The 12,579-nt window shown below is 39.6% G+C and overlaps 1 protein-coding gene across 18 annotated transcripts in view; it reads left to right on the top strand.

The window, feature by feature from the left end:
• Positions 1-6,018, top strand: part of Cyrib (CYFIP related Rac1 interactor B) — a 127,535-nt gene extending 121,517 nt beyond the window's left edge. For all 18 annotated transcript variants that reach the window (XM_074069222.1, XM_074069214.1, XM_074069217.1 and 15 more), the window contains 4 exons: positions 197-276; positions 1,508-1,634; positions 3,071-3,141; positions 5,275-6,018. In XM_074069222.1, the coding sequence (XP_073925323.1) occupies positions 197-276; positions 1,508-1,634; positions 3,071-3,141; positions 5,275-5,338 (342 nt within the window). In that variant the 3' untranslated portion in view covers positions 5,339-6,018. The remainder of the gene's footprint in view (positions 1-196; positions 277-1,507; positions 1,635-3,070; positions 3,142-5,274) is intronic.
• The last annotated feature ends 6,561 nt before the right edge of the window (positions 6,019-12,579 follow it).

Raw genomic sequence — 12,579 nt, 5'->3', positions numbered from 1 at the left:
CTGTAGGGTCTTGGCTGTTTTGTGTATAGATATTGCTAGAGTTTAGAACAGAGCTTAGAATCTAGGACATTATTTAGAAAATTAAGAGTAGGAGCTGGACTATAAAGTTGCTAACTTCTTATATTCTAAATTTTGAATTATTTTCAGGTAATAACTTTGTGTTATTTTTCCTGCTTTGTTCTCTCTACACTTGCAGAATAAAAATTTACCAATAGAAAATACCACAGATTGTTTAAGCACCATGGCTAGTGTATGCAGAGTCATGCTGGAGACTCCGTGAGTATTACCTGATCTTTTTCACCTTAGCAATACTAGTGAGATTGATTCATACTGCAAAATACACCCAAATATAAACATGTTTTATTTGGAAGGATTAAGTATATTCCATCTATCAAGTATGATGTATGAACAAATTAATATATTTTGGTAACTTCAAGTACCTCCTCGGGAAAACACAGAGTTAATTTCCAGATATCTCGACCAGTGACTAACTTACTACCGTCCTCAGAAGGCGAATTGTGTGGTGTTTGGCAGAGGTGGGGCCAGGAAGCGCTTTAGTTAAATATTCTTTCTCCCTTTTTAATAAAGAAGTTTTCCTTTTTTGCCAGTTCTTAAATTATTCTTCTGTTAATCCCGTCCCCAGTATTCTACTTTTTGTTCTTTCTTTTTTTCCTCTCACACAAACCTGAATTCTCTTCTGAGTTTCTCTTCTTTCTAAAGCATTTGTGATGTGTGCAACCCATGTGTGCTGCTGGACTTGCCCATCAGCAAGCAGAACGAATCCTTCATGGGTTCTTGAATAAGATAAGGCTTTTGTTAGGTAATTTCTGATTTTGTGGCAGTTTAATCTTATTGGAAAACCTCATGAAGCAGGAAGGCAGCTCTCCTCCCTCTCCTCCTTCCCATCCTCCACTCATTCCTCCTCCTCCTCTTCCTCATGTAAAGGAATGAGGTCCTGGGAAATGAAGAGACTTATACGCAATGACCAACCCTACCCACAGGTCCAGTGTCCCTGTCCTTGATGTGGACTCTTAACTGTTCTGCCACATTGCCTTCTATGTAAATAAAAGTTCTATTTCCTTTTTTCTTATATGAGAGAAAAATATGATTGAATTTTACTAAAATTCAAATCCAGTAATACAATAATGTGCTTAGATCAAGGTTGCACCTAAAATGGCAAACCTACTTGCTCTATTAAGCTGCTAACTTTTTTCATCATATTGATAGCAATAGCAGTTACATAGTACCTGTCCCAAATTTTTACTTCATGCTACTTTTGATTTCTCTAAAACTGTAGCTCTCTGTTAAGTAGAAGAGGTGCAAATAGAAACCAGAATGTGTGGGTGGTAACTGCTCTACCAGTGCCATCTCATCTCTCTGGGAACTCATTGTGGAGAAGAATGCATAATGTTAGCATCCCTTTTAGAGATTTAAGGGGTAAGTCATATCAGTTCATTAGAGAGTTTTGTGATGTGCTTCATCCATCCACATCTTTTCTGTCCTCCAGGGAATACAGAAGCAGATTTACAAATGAAGAGACAGTGTCATTCTGCTTGAGGGTAATGGTGGGTGTCATAATACTCTATGACCATGTACATCCAGTGGGAGCATTTGCCAAAACTTCCAAAATTGATGTAAGTTACGTGTTGTTTTATATAATTCCAAACCATTATCTTACGTGAAAATCATAAGCCTTTGTTTTATTAAAGAGCTAATAGCTGGATTGTCACATAACTCCAGTTGTTGTTTGTGATTCTGGTAGCTTTTTATCTTTGCTTCTTTCTTTCCTATTTCTGGTAGCCTATACAGATGGAAATAAGTGATTGAGGGATGACCGTATTGTCTGTAGAGTGTCTCCTTAAAGGGTCTTTCTACATATTTGGCAATATAAATAGGTAATTACATAAAATTTCTAATCATGTCCTTTAATTTCCTTGGGCAGTACCACTTTAAAGAAAAGGTTATTTCAAAGTATATACAGAATGTCAGTAGTGGGGCTCTAATGGGAAAGAAGATTTTGAATTGGATTTACCGATTCATAATAATTGGTGACTATAGCCAGTTTTCTACTTTGCTTTTCTCTCTGAAAGTTGTTTTTTTTTTTTTTTAAGAAATGAAATAGTTTTCTGGTTTCTTTATTTTATAGTTTCTCTCTCACCACTTTCTCACACTCAGCATTCTAATGAGTGGCGATAATTGTCTGCTAATTTCCCTTTCATTATAGTTCAGGCTCTAAGCATTTTGGATCTTTTTGATTATGGATTACTTGCCAGTCTTATGAACATGCATTTTATGTAATGAAGAACGAGTAAACATTTACAGAGTGATTACCGTGTCCCAGGAATTTCTCCCATGTGCCTGTGAAAATACTAGGATATAGTTGTTACCTGCCTTTCACTAACAGAGCAACTGGAACTTAGGAAATTGAGTAATAGAATTGCTAGAAATGGTTCAGGAGACGATTAAGTCCATGTCTCTCTGTGTTCTTCTGTGCTGTGTTTTTCCACAGCAACCAGTCTAATCTTCCTGAAATACTATCTTCATTGAATTCTTCCCTTTTTCAGTCACCAGAAGCAAGTCCCTGCTGCCTGCTGGTCAGAGCTCTGCAGGATTCTGCCTATCTTCTGCTTGTCAGGGGCTGCTTCTACCTGGGAAGTTCCTTTTCTCCTGGGAGCAGATTCATTTTATTCTTTTAAGTTGCTACTTAGTATCTTTTCTGAGACTCTTTCTCTAATCAGTCCCCCACCCCCCTGCAAGTATGGGTGGTACTTTAGTCTGACTAATTTGATTCAGTGATAAGCTGAAAATTATACCACTGAAGTAAGTTTTTTTTCTTCTAACAATGCATTATTATTTGACATTTCTAGTATAAAATCCCTGAAGTTCTGTAATATGTTCCTGATTTAAGTTTACTATTTTGAAAATGAATGTTTAGGGCTGGGGGCATGGTTCAAATGGTTGAACGCCTGTCTAGTCAGCACAGGCCCTGAGTTCAAATCATAGTATCACACAAAAAAAGTGTTATATGAAAAACAGATATTTTACTTTTTCTGTTTTCTTTTCTCCTTAGATGAAAGGTTGTATCAAAGTTCTTAAGGACCAACCTCCTAATAGTGTAGAAGGTCTTCTAAATGCTCTCAGGTGGGTATATGTGCACGAACCTGTATATAAAAGAAATACATAAGGAAATGTTTGGTATGTATGTGGTAATAAAATGCTACAAATTGTGAATAGCACCTAAAAAATATGAAGGTAACTGTTCAAGCTGCAATGGGAAGGTCTCAACTTCCTAGAGTATTTACAGTGTCCTTCAGTAAGGAATGTGTGAGCAAGTAAGAATAGCACTTTATTTCTTACTGCAAGGTTTTGGCTTTCACTTTTTACCCTTTTGGTTGTTTTTCATTTGTTTTTTAATAAAAGTAATAAGTGCTGATTGTAAACAAAATTGTGAAAACATAGGAGAATTTAAAGATAAATTGTGTAATCTCACCATGTAGAGGTAAACCACTATTAACATTTTGGTATGTGACCTTCCAGTGGTTTTTCTTTATATATGTAGATGACCAGCTATTGCTCTGTTATGATAGTCGTCTTTTTATAAAACAGCACCATACAAAGTGTTTTGTAAGTAACTAGCTCTTTTCAATGTAGTGTAACTATATTTCTGTGTTCATCAGTACAAATCTATCTTATTTTTGTATATATCATGTAATGAAGGTAAAATGATCACCCATTATTTGATGTATTTTCTTCGGTTAGTCTTACTTGATTTAGTTATGAAACTCCTAAGAATGCTGGAATCTTTTTTAAACAAAAATCTTAGTATCTTTGACTGTCCTGAGGTCTCCCCACCCTCCCCTTTGGTGGGACTGGGATTTAAACTCAGGGCTTTGTGCTTGCAAAGCAGGCACTCTACTGCTTGAACTGCAGCTGCAGTCCATTTTGTTCTGGTTATTTTGGAGATAGGATCTCAAGAACTATTTGCCCAGGCTGGCTTTAAATTTTGATTCTCTCAATCTCATCCTCCCAAGTAGCTAGGATTACAGGTGTCAACCTCTGGTGCCTGGCTAGTACTGACATTTGAACTCCAGACTTCATATTTGCTAGACAGGCACTCTACCTTTTGAGCCTCACCCCAAGTCCTTTTTTGCTTTAGTTATTTTTCAGGTAGAGTCTTGCCTTTTTGCCTAGGCCAGCCTTTGAACCTACCTATGCCTCCCAGGTAGCCTGGATTACAGGCGGCACATACTACCATATCTGTCTTGTTGGTTGAAATAGGGTCTTCTAACTTTTTGTCTTGACTAGCCTCAAACTATGATCCTCCCAATCTCTGCCTTCTGAGTAGCTGGGATTAAAGGCATGAACCACCACACTAAGCCAACACTTTAATTTTGACACACAGATTTAACTGATAGTATAATTTTCCTGATCTAAAAGATGATTTCCCATTGCCTAATTATTTCTGTTTTAAATACAAAAATAATATGCACACAGAAATATTTACATAGTGATGTTTCCATTATAAAGCAAGATATAATCTGTGTCATTTCAGCTGAATGAAATCTTCAAATGATTTTATTATGAAAAGTGCTGTATAAGAAGTGACTGCCTGAATAAATGAGATCTGTTCTAAATGAACATTGGAAAGTTTTCGTTCCAAATGCATAATGGAAATGAGAAAATAAAATCTTGTAGTGAAGTCAACTCTTGAAATGTTTGGTCATAGTGAGCGTGCGAGAACACAGCTAATTAACTATGCCATTGTGGCAAGAAGTTAACCAGAGATAATGCACAAATTAGCTACATTGGTATATTCAAATACAACTTTTATTTGTAAACATTTAAATTTGGATTTCATAGAATTTCCACGTTAACACCAAATATTATTATTCTTTTGACCCTGTTGATCCACCCCGCCATCCAGAGTGTTGTAGAGAAAGGTATATATGCTTAGCCACAGGCCATACAACAATAGGTTGTTGGTTGGATTTGACCTGTGGGCCATAATTTGTCAACCTCTGAAGTAGAATAGTTATTTTCCTCAGAGTGAGGAGTAGCTAACTATTTGTCTGAGAGGATAGCCAGTCATCTCAACAAGGTGGTGTGACCAAGTGAAGCAGGGATTAGCTGTTCTGTTGTTAGATGGAGGGAGGATACGCTGCAACAAAAAGGCATTGTTCTGTGAGAGATTTGCCTGACCTCATCTTGCCCATAATTACAGAATCTGATGGAGACGGTTTTTAATTCCCTGAAATGGATCCGTTTTTCCCTTAGGTACACAACAAAACATTTGAATGATGAGACTACCTCCAAGCAAATTAAATCCATGCTGCAATAACAGTTCTGGAGTCAGCGTCTGCTGCAGACTGAAGACAGTATTCTGCAATGACTGAGAATGCACAGTTTTTTAGTGATTGCAATTACTATCTCATTTATTCTTGCTTTCATTTCTTTTCTCTGTTCCTCTTCCCACTTTTTTAATCATGTTCTTGTTCTTAAGACTTCTTTTCTGTGCCAAAATCAGTAAAGTTCTACTCTGAAGGGAGATTGTCCTTTCAAACAGGCCATCTAAGGCAGCTAATTATGCATTGCATTGGAGTCTCTACTGAGAAAAAAATCTGTGACTTGAACTAAATATTTTTAAATGTGGATTTTTTTTGAAAAACTAATATTTAATATTGCTTCTCCTGCATGGCAAAACTGCCTATTCTGCTATTTAAAAGCCCTCAATGACTTTATTTTCTACTGCCGCTTTTTTCATGTGCAGCCAAAATGAAAATGTTTAAATTAACTGTGTTGTACAAATGGTACCCAACACAAACTTTTTTTAAATTAGTAAGACTTTTGTTTAAAGGTTTAAGTTTGCATTTTGACTTTTTTTGTAAGGATGTATGTTGTGTGTTTAACCTTTATTAACTAACGTTTAAAACTGTGATGTGTGCGTAGAATATTACGTATGCATGTTCATGTTTAAAGAATGGCTGTTGATAAAATAAAAATCAGCTTTCCTTTTTCTAAGTGTGGCTTGGTTTACTGAGGTTTTGTTTTTAGGCTTCTGAAGTTTTCCCTGTGTATATTGTTATGGAATGAATATACACATTACATTATTTTCTTTATTTTAGCAGCTAGCTGGGTCTTTTCAGTTGTATGTTTCATCATTTTCTATGTACATAATCTTAATTGCTTTTAAATCTTTGCTGTGTATGATAAGTCCAGTGATCGTGTTATTAACTTCTATTCTGATGTATTCTTCTACGGACATAGTAACTGATGGAAAACCACATGTGCTTGATTCCCATTCAGCAGTGAGAGGGCAGCAACACGAGCAAGGGGTGTGGCAGGAAGAGGAGCCCTTGACATTGGAGGAGAGTGAATATAAGAGGGACTTCCCAGGAGGAAATTGAAGACTATGATCTCACTAGTCGTAGGAAACTAACAGGGTTTTAGTTTAAGGTCATAAGGCTGAAATCATGAAATTTAAATCTCATGGTTGTGAGAAGCCCCTTGAATGCCAGTGGTTTAGTGACAAGAGTATCTGAGGTGTGGTAGAGAGTCACAGAGGCTTTCCATCAAGACCTTCTGAGCCGTTCATGATTGAATCTCTGCTGACTTCTCTGGCCTCCTGCTCACTGCTCTCCAACTTCGCATCCTGTTCTCCAGTCAAGTTCAACTACTTGCAGTTTACAGGTCATTCTGTGCAATGTTGCTTTATAACTCTGCTCTGGCTGGAACCTGAACTTGACTTCTCCTTTCTCCCTCTTGTCCATCTGACCAACAGTAACTATCATCTTTTAAGGATCAGCTTTCTGGATAATGTTGACCCTGTCTTCTAGGCATCTTCTAAGAGTATCTTTATGGTTTGAATAGTGGGTCCCAAAAGATATGTCTTATCTGGAACCTGCAAATCTGACCTCATTTGATAAAAGGGTATGTGCAGATGAAATTAAGGACCTATAGATGACATCATCTTGGATTAGGATGGACCCTAAATACAATGACATTCCTTAGAGAAAAGAAGGAGCAACACAAAGAGTGGAGGCCAAGAGTGTGGAGGCAGACTTGCAATATTCTACAAGCCAAGGGTGTCTGAAAATTCTTGGGCCAAAGAAGTTAGTAGGAGAGTCGTGGAACAGCCTTCCTCAGAGCCTCCAGAAGAAACCAACCCTGCTAATATTTTGATTCAGACTTCTATCGTCTAGGATGGTGAAAAATGAATTTCTGTTTTAAGCCACCTCGTTTGTGGTGATTTATTGTAGCTGTCCTAAGAATCTAATACAACTGTCTCATAAAACACCCCTGATATTTAACTGCACTTTTGGATCTCTTTCCTGATACTGTGAGAAGCAAAGTGTCTGGATGCTGAGATGACTACATGAGAACTTGAGTGAAGAGACAGGCTTTGATTTTCCTTCAATATCCCGAGGAAGGACCTTGTACAGTATCCAGATTGGAATAGATGCCAAGTGAGTGCTTGAGTGGAAGGAGTGAATACAAATAAAAGAAGTAATGATTCTGCTGAAATGGATGTAGTAATACTGCTATGGCCTGTTGAGGTGACATCGGTTCATGCTCGCATGTCGAAGAGTGTGTGGATAGCCAGGGGTCAGCAAACCAATCTGCAGGCCAGTCTACCACCATCTGTTTCTACACATCCTATGAACTTAAGAATGGTTTTTAAAAGGTTGAAGAAAATCAAAAGAATAACAAATGTTTTTTAAAAGGTTGAAAAAAATATTTTGTAGCATGAGCAAAGTATATGAGACTCAAATTCCAATGTTCATAAATAAAATTTTATTGAACATAACCTCACTCATTTGTTTACATATTATTTATGGTTACTTTCTCATTGTAGTGGCAGAATTGAATTGTGACAGAGGCCATAATGTTTGCTCTAAACATTGTCCGACTACAGAATTTGGCTGTCCCTGCCCTAGTTAACAAGAGCAGGTCTGTTTGAATCTGTAGTCATGGAAGTAGCACTGCAGTGTAAATAGAAGGAGCCGCCTCTGCTGCCAGGGGTGGGCTCAATTTCAGGTCTGATGTTTGTTGTTCAGATAGTCAAAGAAAGTAGACATCTTCTCTCCTGCTAAATCTGACCTCTGCTCCTGTGTCTGCCCTCCAAATGAAGGATTCTGGGGCTGGGTACAGGCTTATTAGTAAAGAGGATCTGTTAGGGTTTTCTTTGCCCACTGGAGGGATGTTGGTGCCATTCTGCTTTATGTAAATCTCTCCAAGCTGGCCTCTTTTTATCCCCTTGTACTTTTATAAAGCGCATCTCTGTTTGTGTATCCCTGCTCATCCTGTTTCTGGCCCTGGCCTTTTCACGGTAGTAAATAAGCCATTGCATCATTTCTTCTGCCCACCATACTCTTGACTGTCTTTCCCAGTGCCCATTTTTGCAGCCCTCAATATGGATAAGAGACACTTTCCAATAGACACTTTCCAATTGGCTGATTCTTAGCTTTATAAAGACTGATTAAAAGGCATTCTGCACTACTTAAAGATTGCCCAAAGTATTTTAGACTTGTCTTAAGAATAATTGGCATTTTTACTTAAGTGTAGATCTTTTCACTTGAAATTCCATACTGGTTCCATTTAAGATTTCAGTAACTGCCACTCCAGAAATTCTTAGAATCTCTTACAGAGCATATTTACAACAAAATAAAATCTTCAGAATAAAATACAATTATAGAAGATGTAGTGGGAAGATCTATGGTTGAGGAGTCTTCAGACACTAGCATGTTACTACTCTTAACATTGTACTGTCTGCAAAGGCAATGATAGTGTGAATAGTTAAAAACCAGGCTTTCGTCATTGGGCTTGTGTATTCTGGCCTCCTCTAATTGAGTGACTTAGTCTTCTGTCCTTATAAAACGGAATACCCAAAATACATTTCCAAGGTGGCTGCTAGTTAATGCTGTTAATGCCCTATGCATCCTGGAAAGATAATTCTGACCCTCCTTACTTTAACTGTAGTCAGTTTCAGCTGTGTCCATCATGTAGTTGATGAAATAGTTCTAACTACATAATAGGGTGCTAGATGATGCTTCACAATCTTAATGCTTTACAGGTCCTATAACTGATTAACTGTGATAGCACTAGTGTCGCAAAAGGACAGGCACATTGCCTGTGCCTGCATATTTAGAACTAAAACTTGTTACAATTACTTCTTAAATTTTTTGCTGTACTAGGAAATTGAGCAAGGCTTGCTAGGCAAGCACTCTACCACTGAGCTACATCCTCAGGCCAAACAATTGTTTTAAACATCAAGCTCCAGGTTCACAAGCAATCTTTAGGTTAATAGTAAGGACCTATTTGTAGCCACAGATAGCCTGAGCCCTAGGAGGGCTGAGAACCTGCAGTTTTCCTGAGTATACAGGGAGAACATTCTGGACCAGAAATACATTCTCCAGTGTCTGTTTTGAATTTTCTGTTGACAAAAATCCTGGATATTTCAAGTACTTTATAATTCCCAAAGATAAAACCATGAGGTAGGAAAAATAGTATGGCTCTGGTAAGTCATATATGCTCGGGCCACTTCTAGGTAACTGCTGTGGAGTTAGTGTGCCTTGCAGTGCCTCCTGAAGTGGATGGTATGCCAAGTTGTCAAGGTTTCGCATCTGGATGTTAGCTGTGGCTCTGTAGATGTAAAACGTGGGTGAGTCCACTGTGTATTTGGCATACAAAGCAACCTTTTCCTATCTCTTTGATGCGCAACCCTGTAAGGCTGTGTCTCTTTGAATATGCAGTTTTCTTTCTGGTCTTCCTGAGCTCCATTCCCACCCCAGCCCCTGCCTGGGGAAGTAAAACTGTTGGATCAGTTTGCTTGACAGCAATCCTAAGGATGCTGTTTTCCTGTTACCAACTTTGGGCAGTTCCATCTGAACATCCCTCGCATTTGGAATTAAAGTGATTATGTGGTTTCTATTAAACACCTGCTTCCCCCCACCCACTGGGTGCTCAGTTCCCTAAAAATGGGTTGTCTGTTCCCTGTACTGTTGTATTCCTAGTGTCTTGAGGTCACATCACTATATTATATGGTACCGTGGAAGGTGCCAAATGCTCTGGGAAAGCTCAGATTGGGAGAGGCAGTTTGCAGTTTAACAAGGTGTAATAAAAGTACATGTGAACCAAGACAGGAAGGAGGAAAAGCAGTTAACAGGTAGGGACCCTGAGAATTCCTTCTACAAAGAGCTGAAAGCACCATGTTGGAGCTGCAGAAGGCCAGTGGGGCTGGAGCAGAGGGGAGGGGTCAGATCACTTAAAGCCATCCAGGCCACCTGGAAACTGACTATAGCTCTGAGGCAAACTCTGTTGCTTAGAGCAAACAAGTGACATGATCTGATCTGTTTGAGAAGCTTCATTCCAAATAGAGACCAGTTAAGCAGTTGCTGGATTTGAGACAATAAAAGGATGGCAGGTTGTTGCAATGGCCATGATGAGAAGTGACCACAACAAGCTTCCCAGCAGGCTGTATGTGAACTTGTGGGGTGGAGAATAAACGTAGCTTTTGGTCTGAGTACCTGGGAGGATGGATGATGAAGAGAGGCAGAATTATAGCAGACTTTGCAGGAGTGGGGAGGTTATTTCCAGGTTCAGGTGGTACTGCCCTCTTTACTTAGTCGAGGGCATCTGCCTGCAGAAGCATTGGTGAGACTGGTGTGGGAGAATTTCTCCAGACCGCATTTAGTAGTGAGACTGGGAGGAGAGAGGGACATGGCGGACCTACAACTGGACAGCCCAGTGCAAGGAAGACACTACTGTACCAATTCTAGCCCCCTTTCTGCCCTTGACTGATTTCCTGGGGCCTCATCTTCCTTATCTCTGTGTAGTAAATCCCCCAAGTCTCATTTCTACCTGCAAAAACTGCTGAGGCAATACCAGCTTCCAGGCTCTGCTCTGTCTGCTTTGGGGAGGCCCAGGGAGGGAAGAGCTGTAAGAAGTGTCCAAAGGAAGACAAGATTCCTATACAATGAGGAATGTCTGCTTCTTTGCAGTCCTAGTGGCTGCAGGGCAGCTCACCTAAACTGCCTCTTCTTGCCGCAAGTTAGCACCTCCTGGAGACTCTGCCTTACTGCTAGAAGGGAATTGGACAAGGGCTGTCCTGTGAGCAACTTCCTAGTAGGTCCTACTGAGACAAGAAGACATGTCTGTTTTTGAAGTGCCATTGTCTGTAGGCATGCTACACATCAGTAAACTGGGTTCCTTTTAAATTACAGTGTTGGTCTCACTATTTTTTTTTGTAGTACTGGGATTTGAACTCAGGGCCTACACCTTGAGCCACTCCACCAGCCCTTATGTGATTTTTTTTTTTTTGAGATAGGGTCTTGCAGAACTATTTGCCTGGGCTGGCTTTGAATCATAATCCTCTTAATCTCTGCCTCTTGCGTAGCTACTAGGATTATAGGCATGAGTCACTAGCACCCAGCTTCACTGTACTTCCTAATTAAAACATAGGGGTCCCTGAGCACATAGGAGCAATGTGCAATTAGAGACTTGATTGAGTTGATGGATTAGACAACCAAAGACAATAGAGAGTGGAAACTTCTTTCTACCCCACAAGGAAGAGCCCATGCCAAGGCCATCTGGAAAGACAGAGGTGCTGAGGTCTAATGGAAGTGTGACGTGGTGCATCTCTTTCCAGAGGAGCTTTCCAGCTGTGGTAGAAGGTCTGCAAAGATTTCCTTGCCTAAAATCGTTTTCATTTTGCAGTGCATAATTTGCTGACATACATGCAGTATATCACGTTTTTAACCAGCAAGTTTATGTATATCTGTATCTCCAAGTTTTTCTGCAAGATAGTTCATATGTAAGAATAGGACTGAAAGATAAACATCCAAATGTCAATACTGATTACTTCTGGGGCAATAATTATGGAAATTAAAGTATTTTTAGGTTGGGGATGTAGCTCAGTGGTAGAGATCTTGCTTAGAATGTCTAAGGCCTTGGATTCACTCCTCAGAACTGCAAAAAAAAAATTCATTTATGAAAGTATTTTCTTAACAATAGCTATTGTTTGGTCATTAACTAAGTTTTACCACTAGAAACATTAGAAAAGATCCTGCTCAGAGTGGGCAACACCAGGTAATCTCTGCCTTGAGACTGTTGTCTTAGGTTTACTTCTGTCCTATGTGCTATGCCAAGAAGAAGAAAAGAGCACAAAACTCAGATTGGGGAGGTGTGGCGATGGTCCTAGCCTGCTGGCTGCACACATCCTCTGGCTTTTCCCCAACACACATACACACATACACGCACACACACATACACATAGCTTTTTTGGGAAATGTGAGTTTTACCAGAAAATCCCTATCACAGAAGAAATCTAGGTGCTGGGTGGCCCCCATCCAGTTCACATCAGAAGGAAGGCTGTTCTACAGGCAAGGGCCCAGCCTCTGGTCACATGATGAGGATTCACTTCCTGACCACTCCATAGACTCCCTGAAGGATGCAGGTGGGCAAGAACTGAACAGTTCAATCCATCTCTTGTTACAGATGGGAAAACTGAAGCCAAATGAGAGCTAAAGGTGCAACGGAGGGCAGCTTTTCCAAGTCCCCTGGTACCCTGGAGAGCAGCTTCCT

The sequence above is a fragment of the Castor canadensis genome, chromosome 3 (genome assembly GCF_047511655.1).
Source record: "Castor canadensis chromosome 3, mCasCan1.hap1v2, whole genome shotgun sequence".
NCBI classification, from domain to species: Eukaryota; Metazoa; Chordata; class Mammalia; order Rodentia; family Castoridae; genus Castor; species Castor canadensis.
The sequence above is the reverse complement of the archived record's forward strand: the minus strand, read 5'-3'. Positions and strand labels throughout refer to the sequence as shown.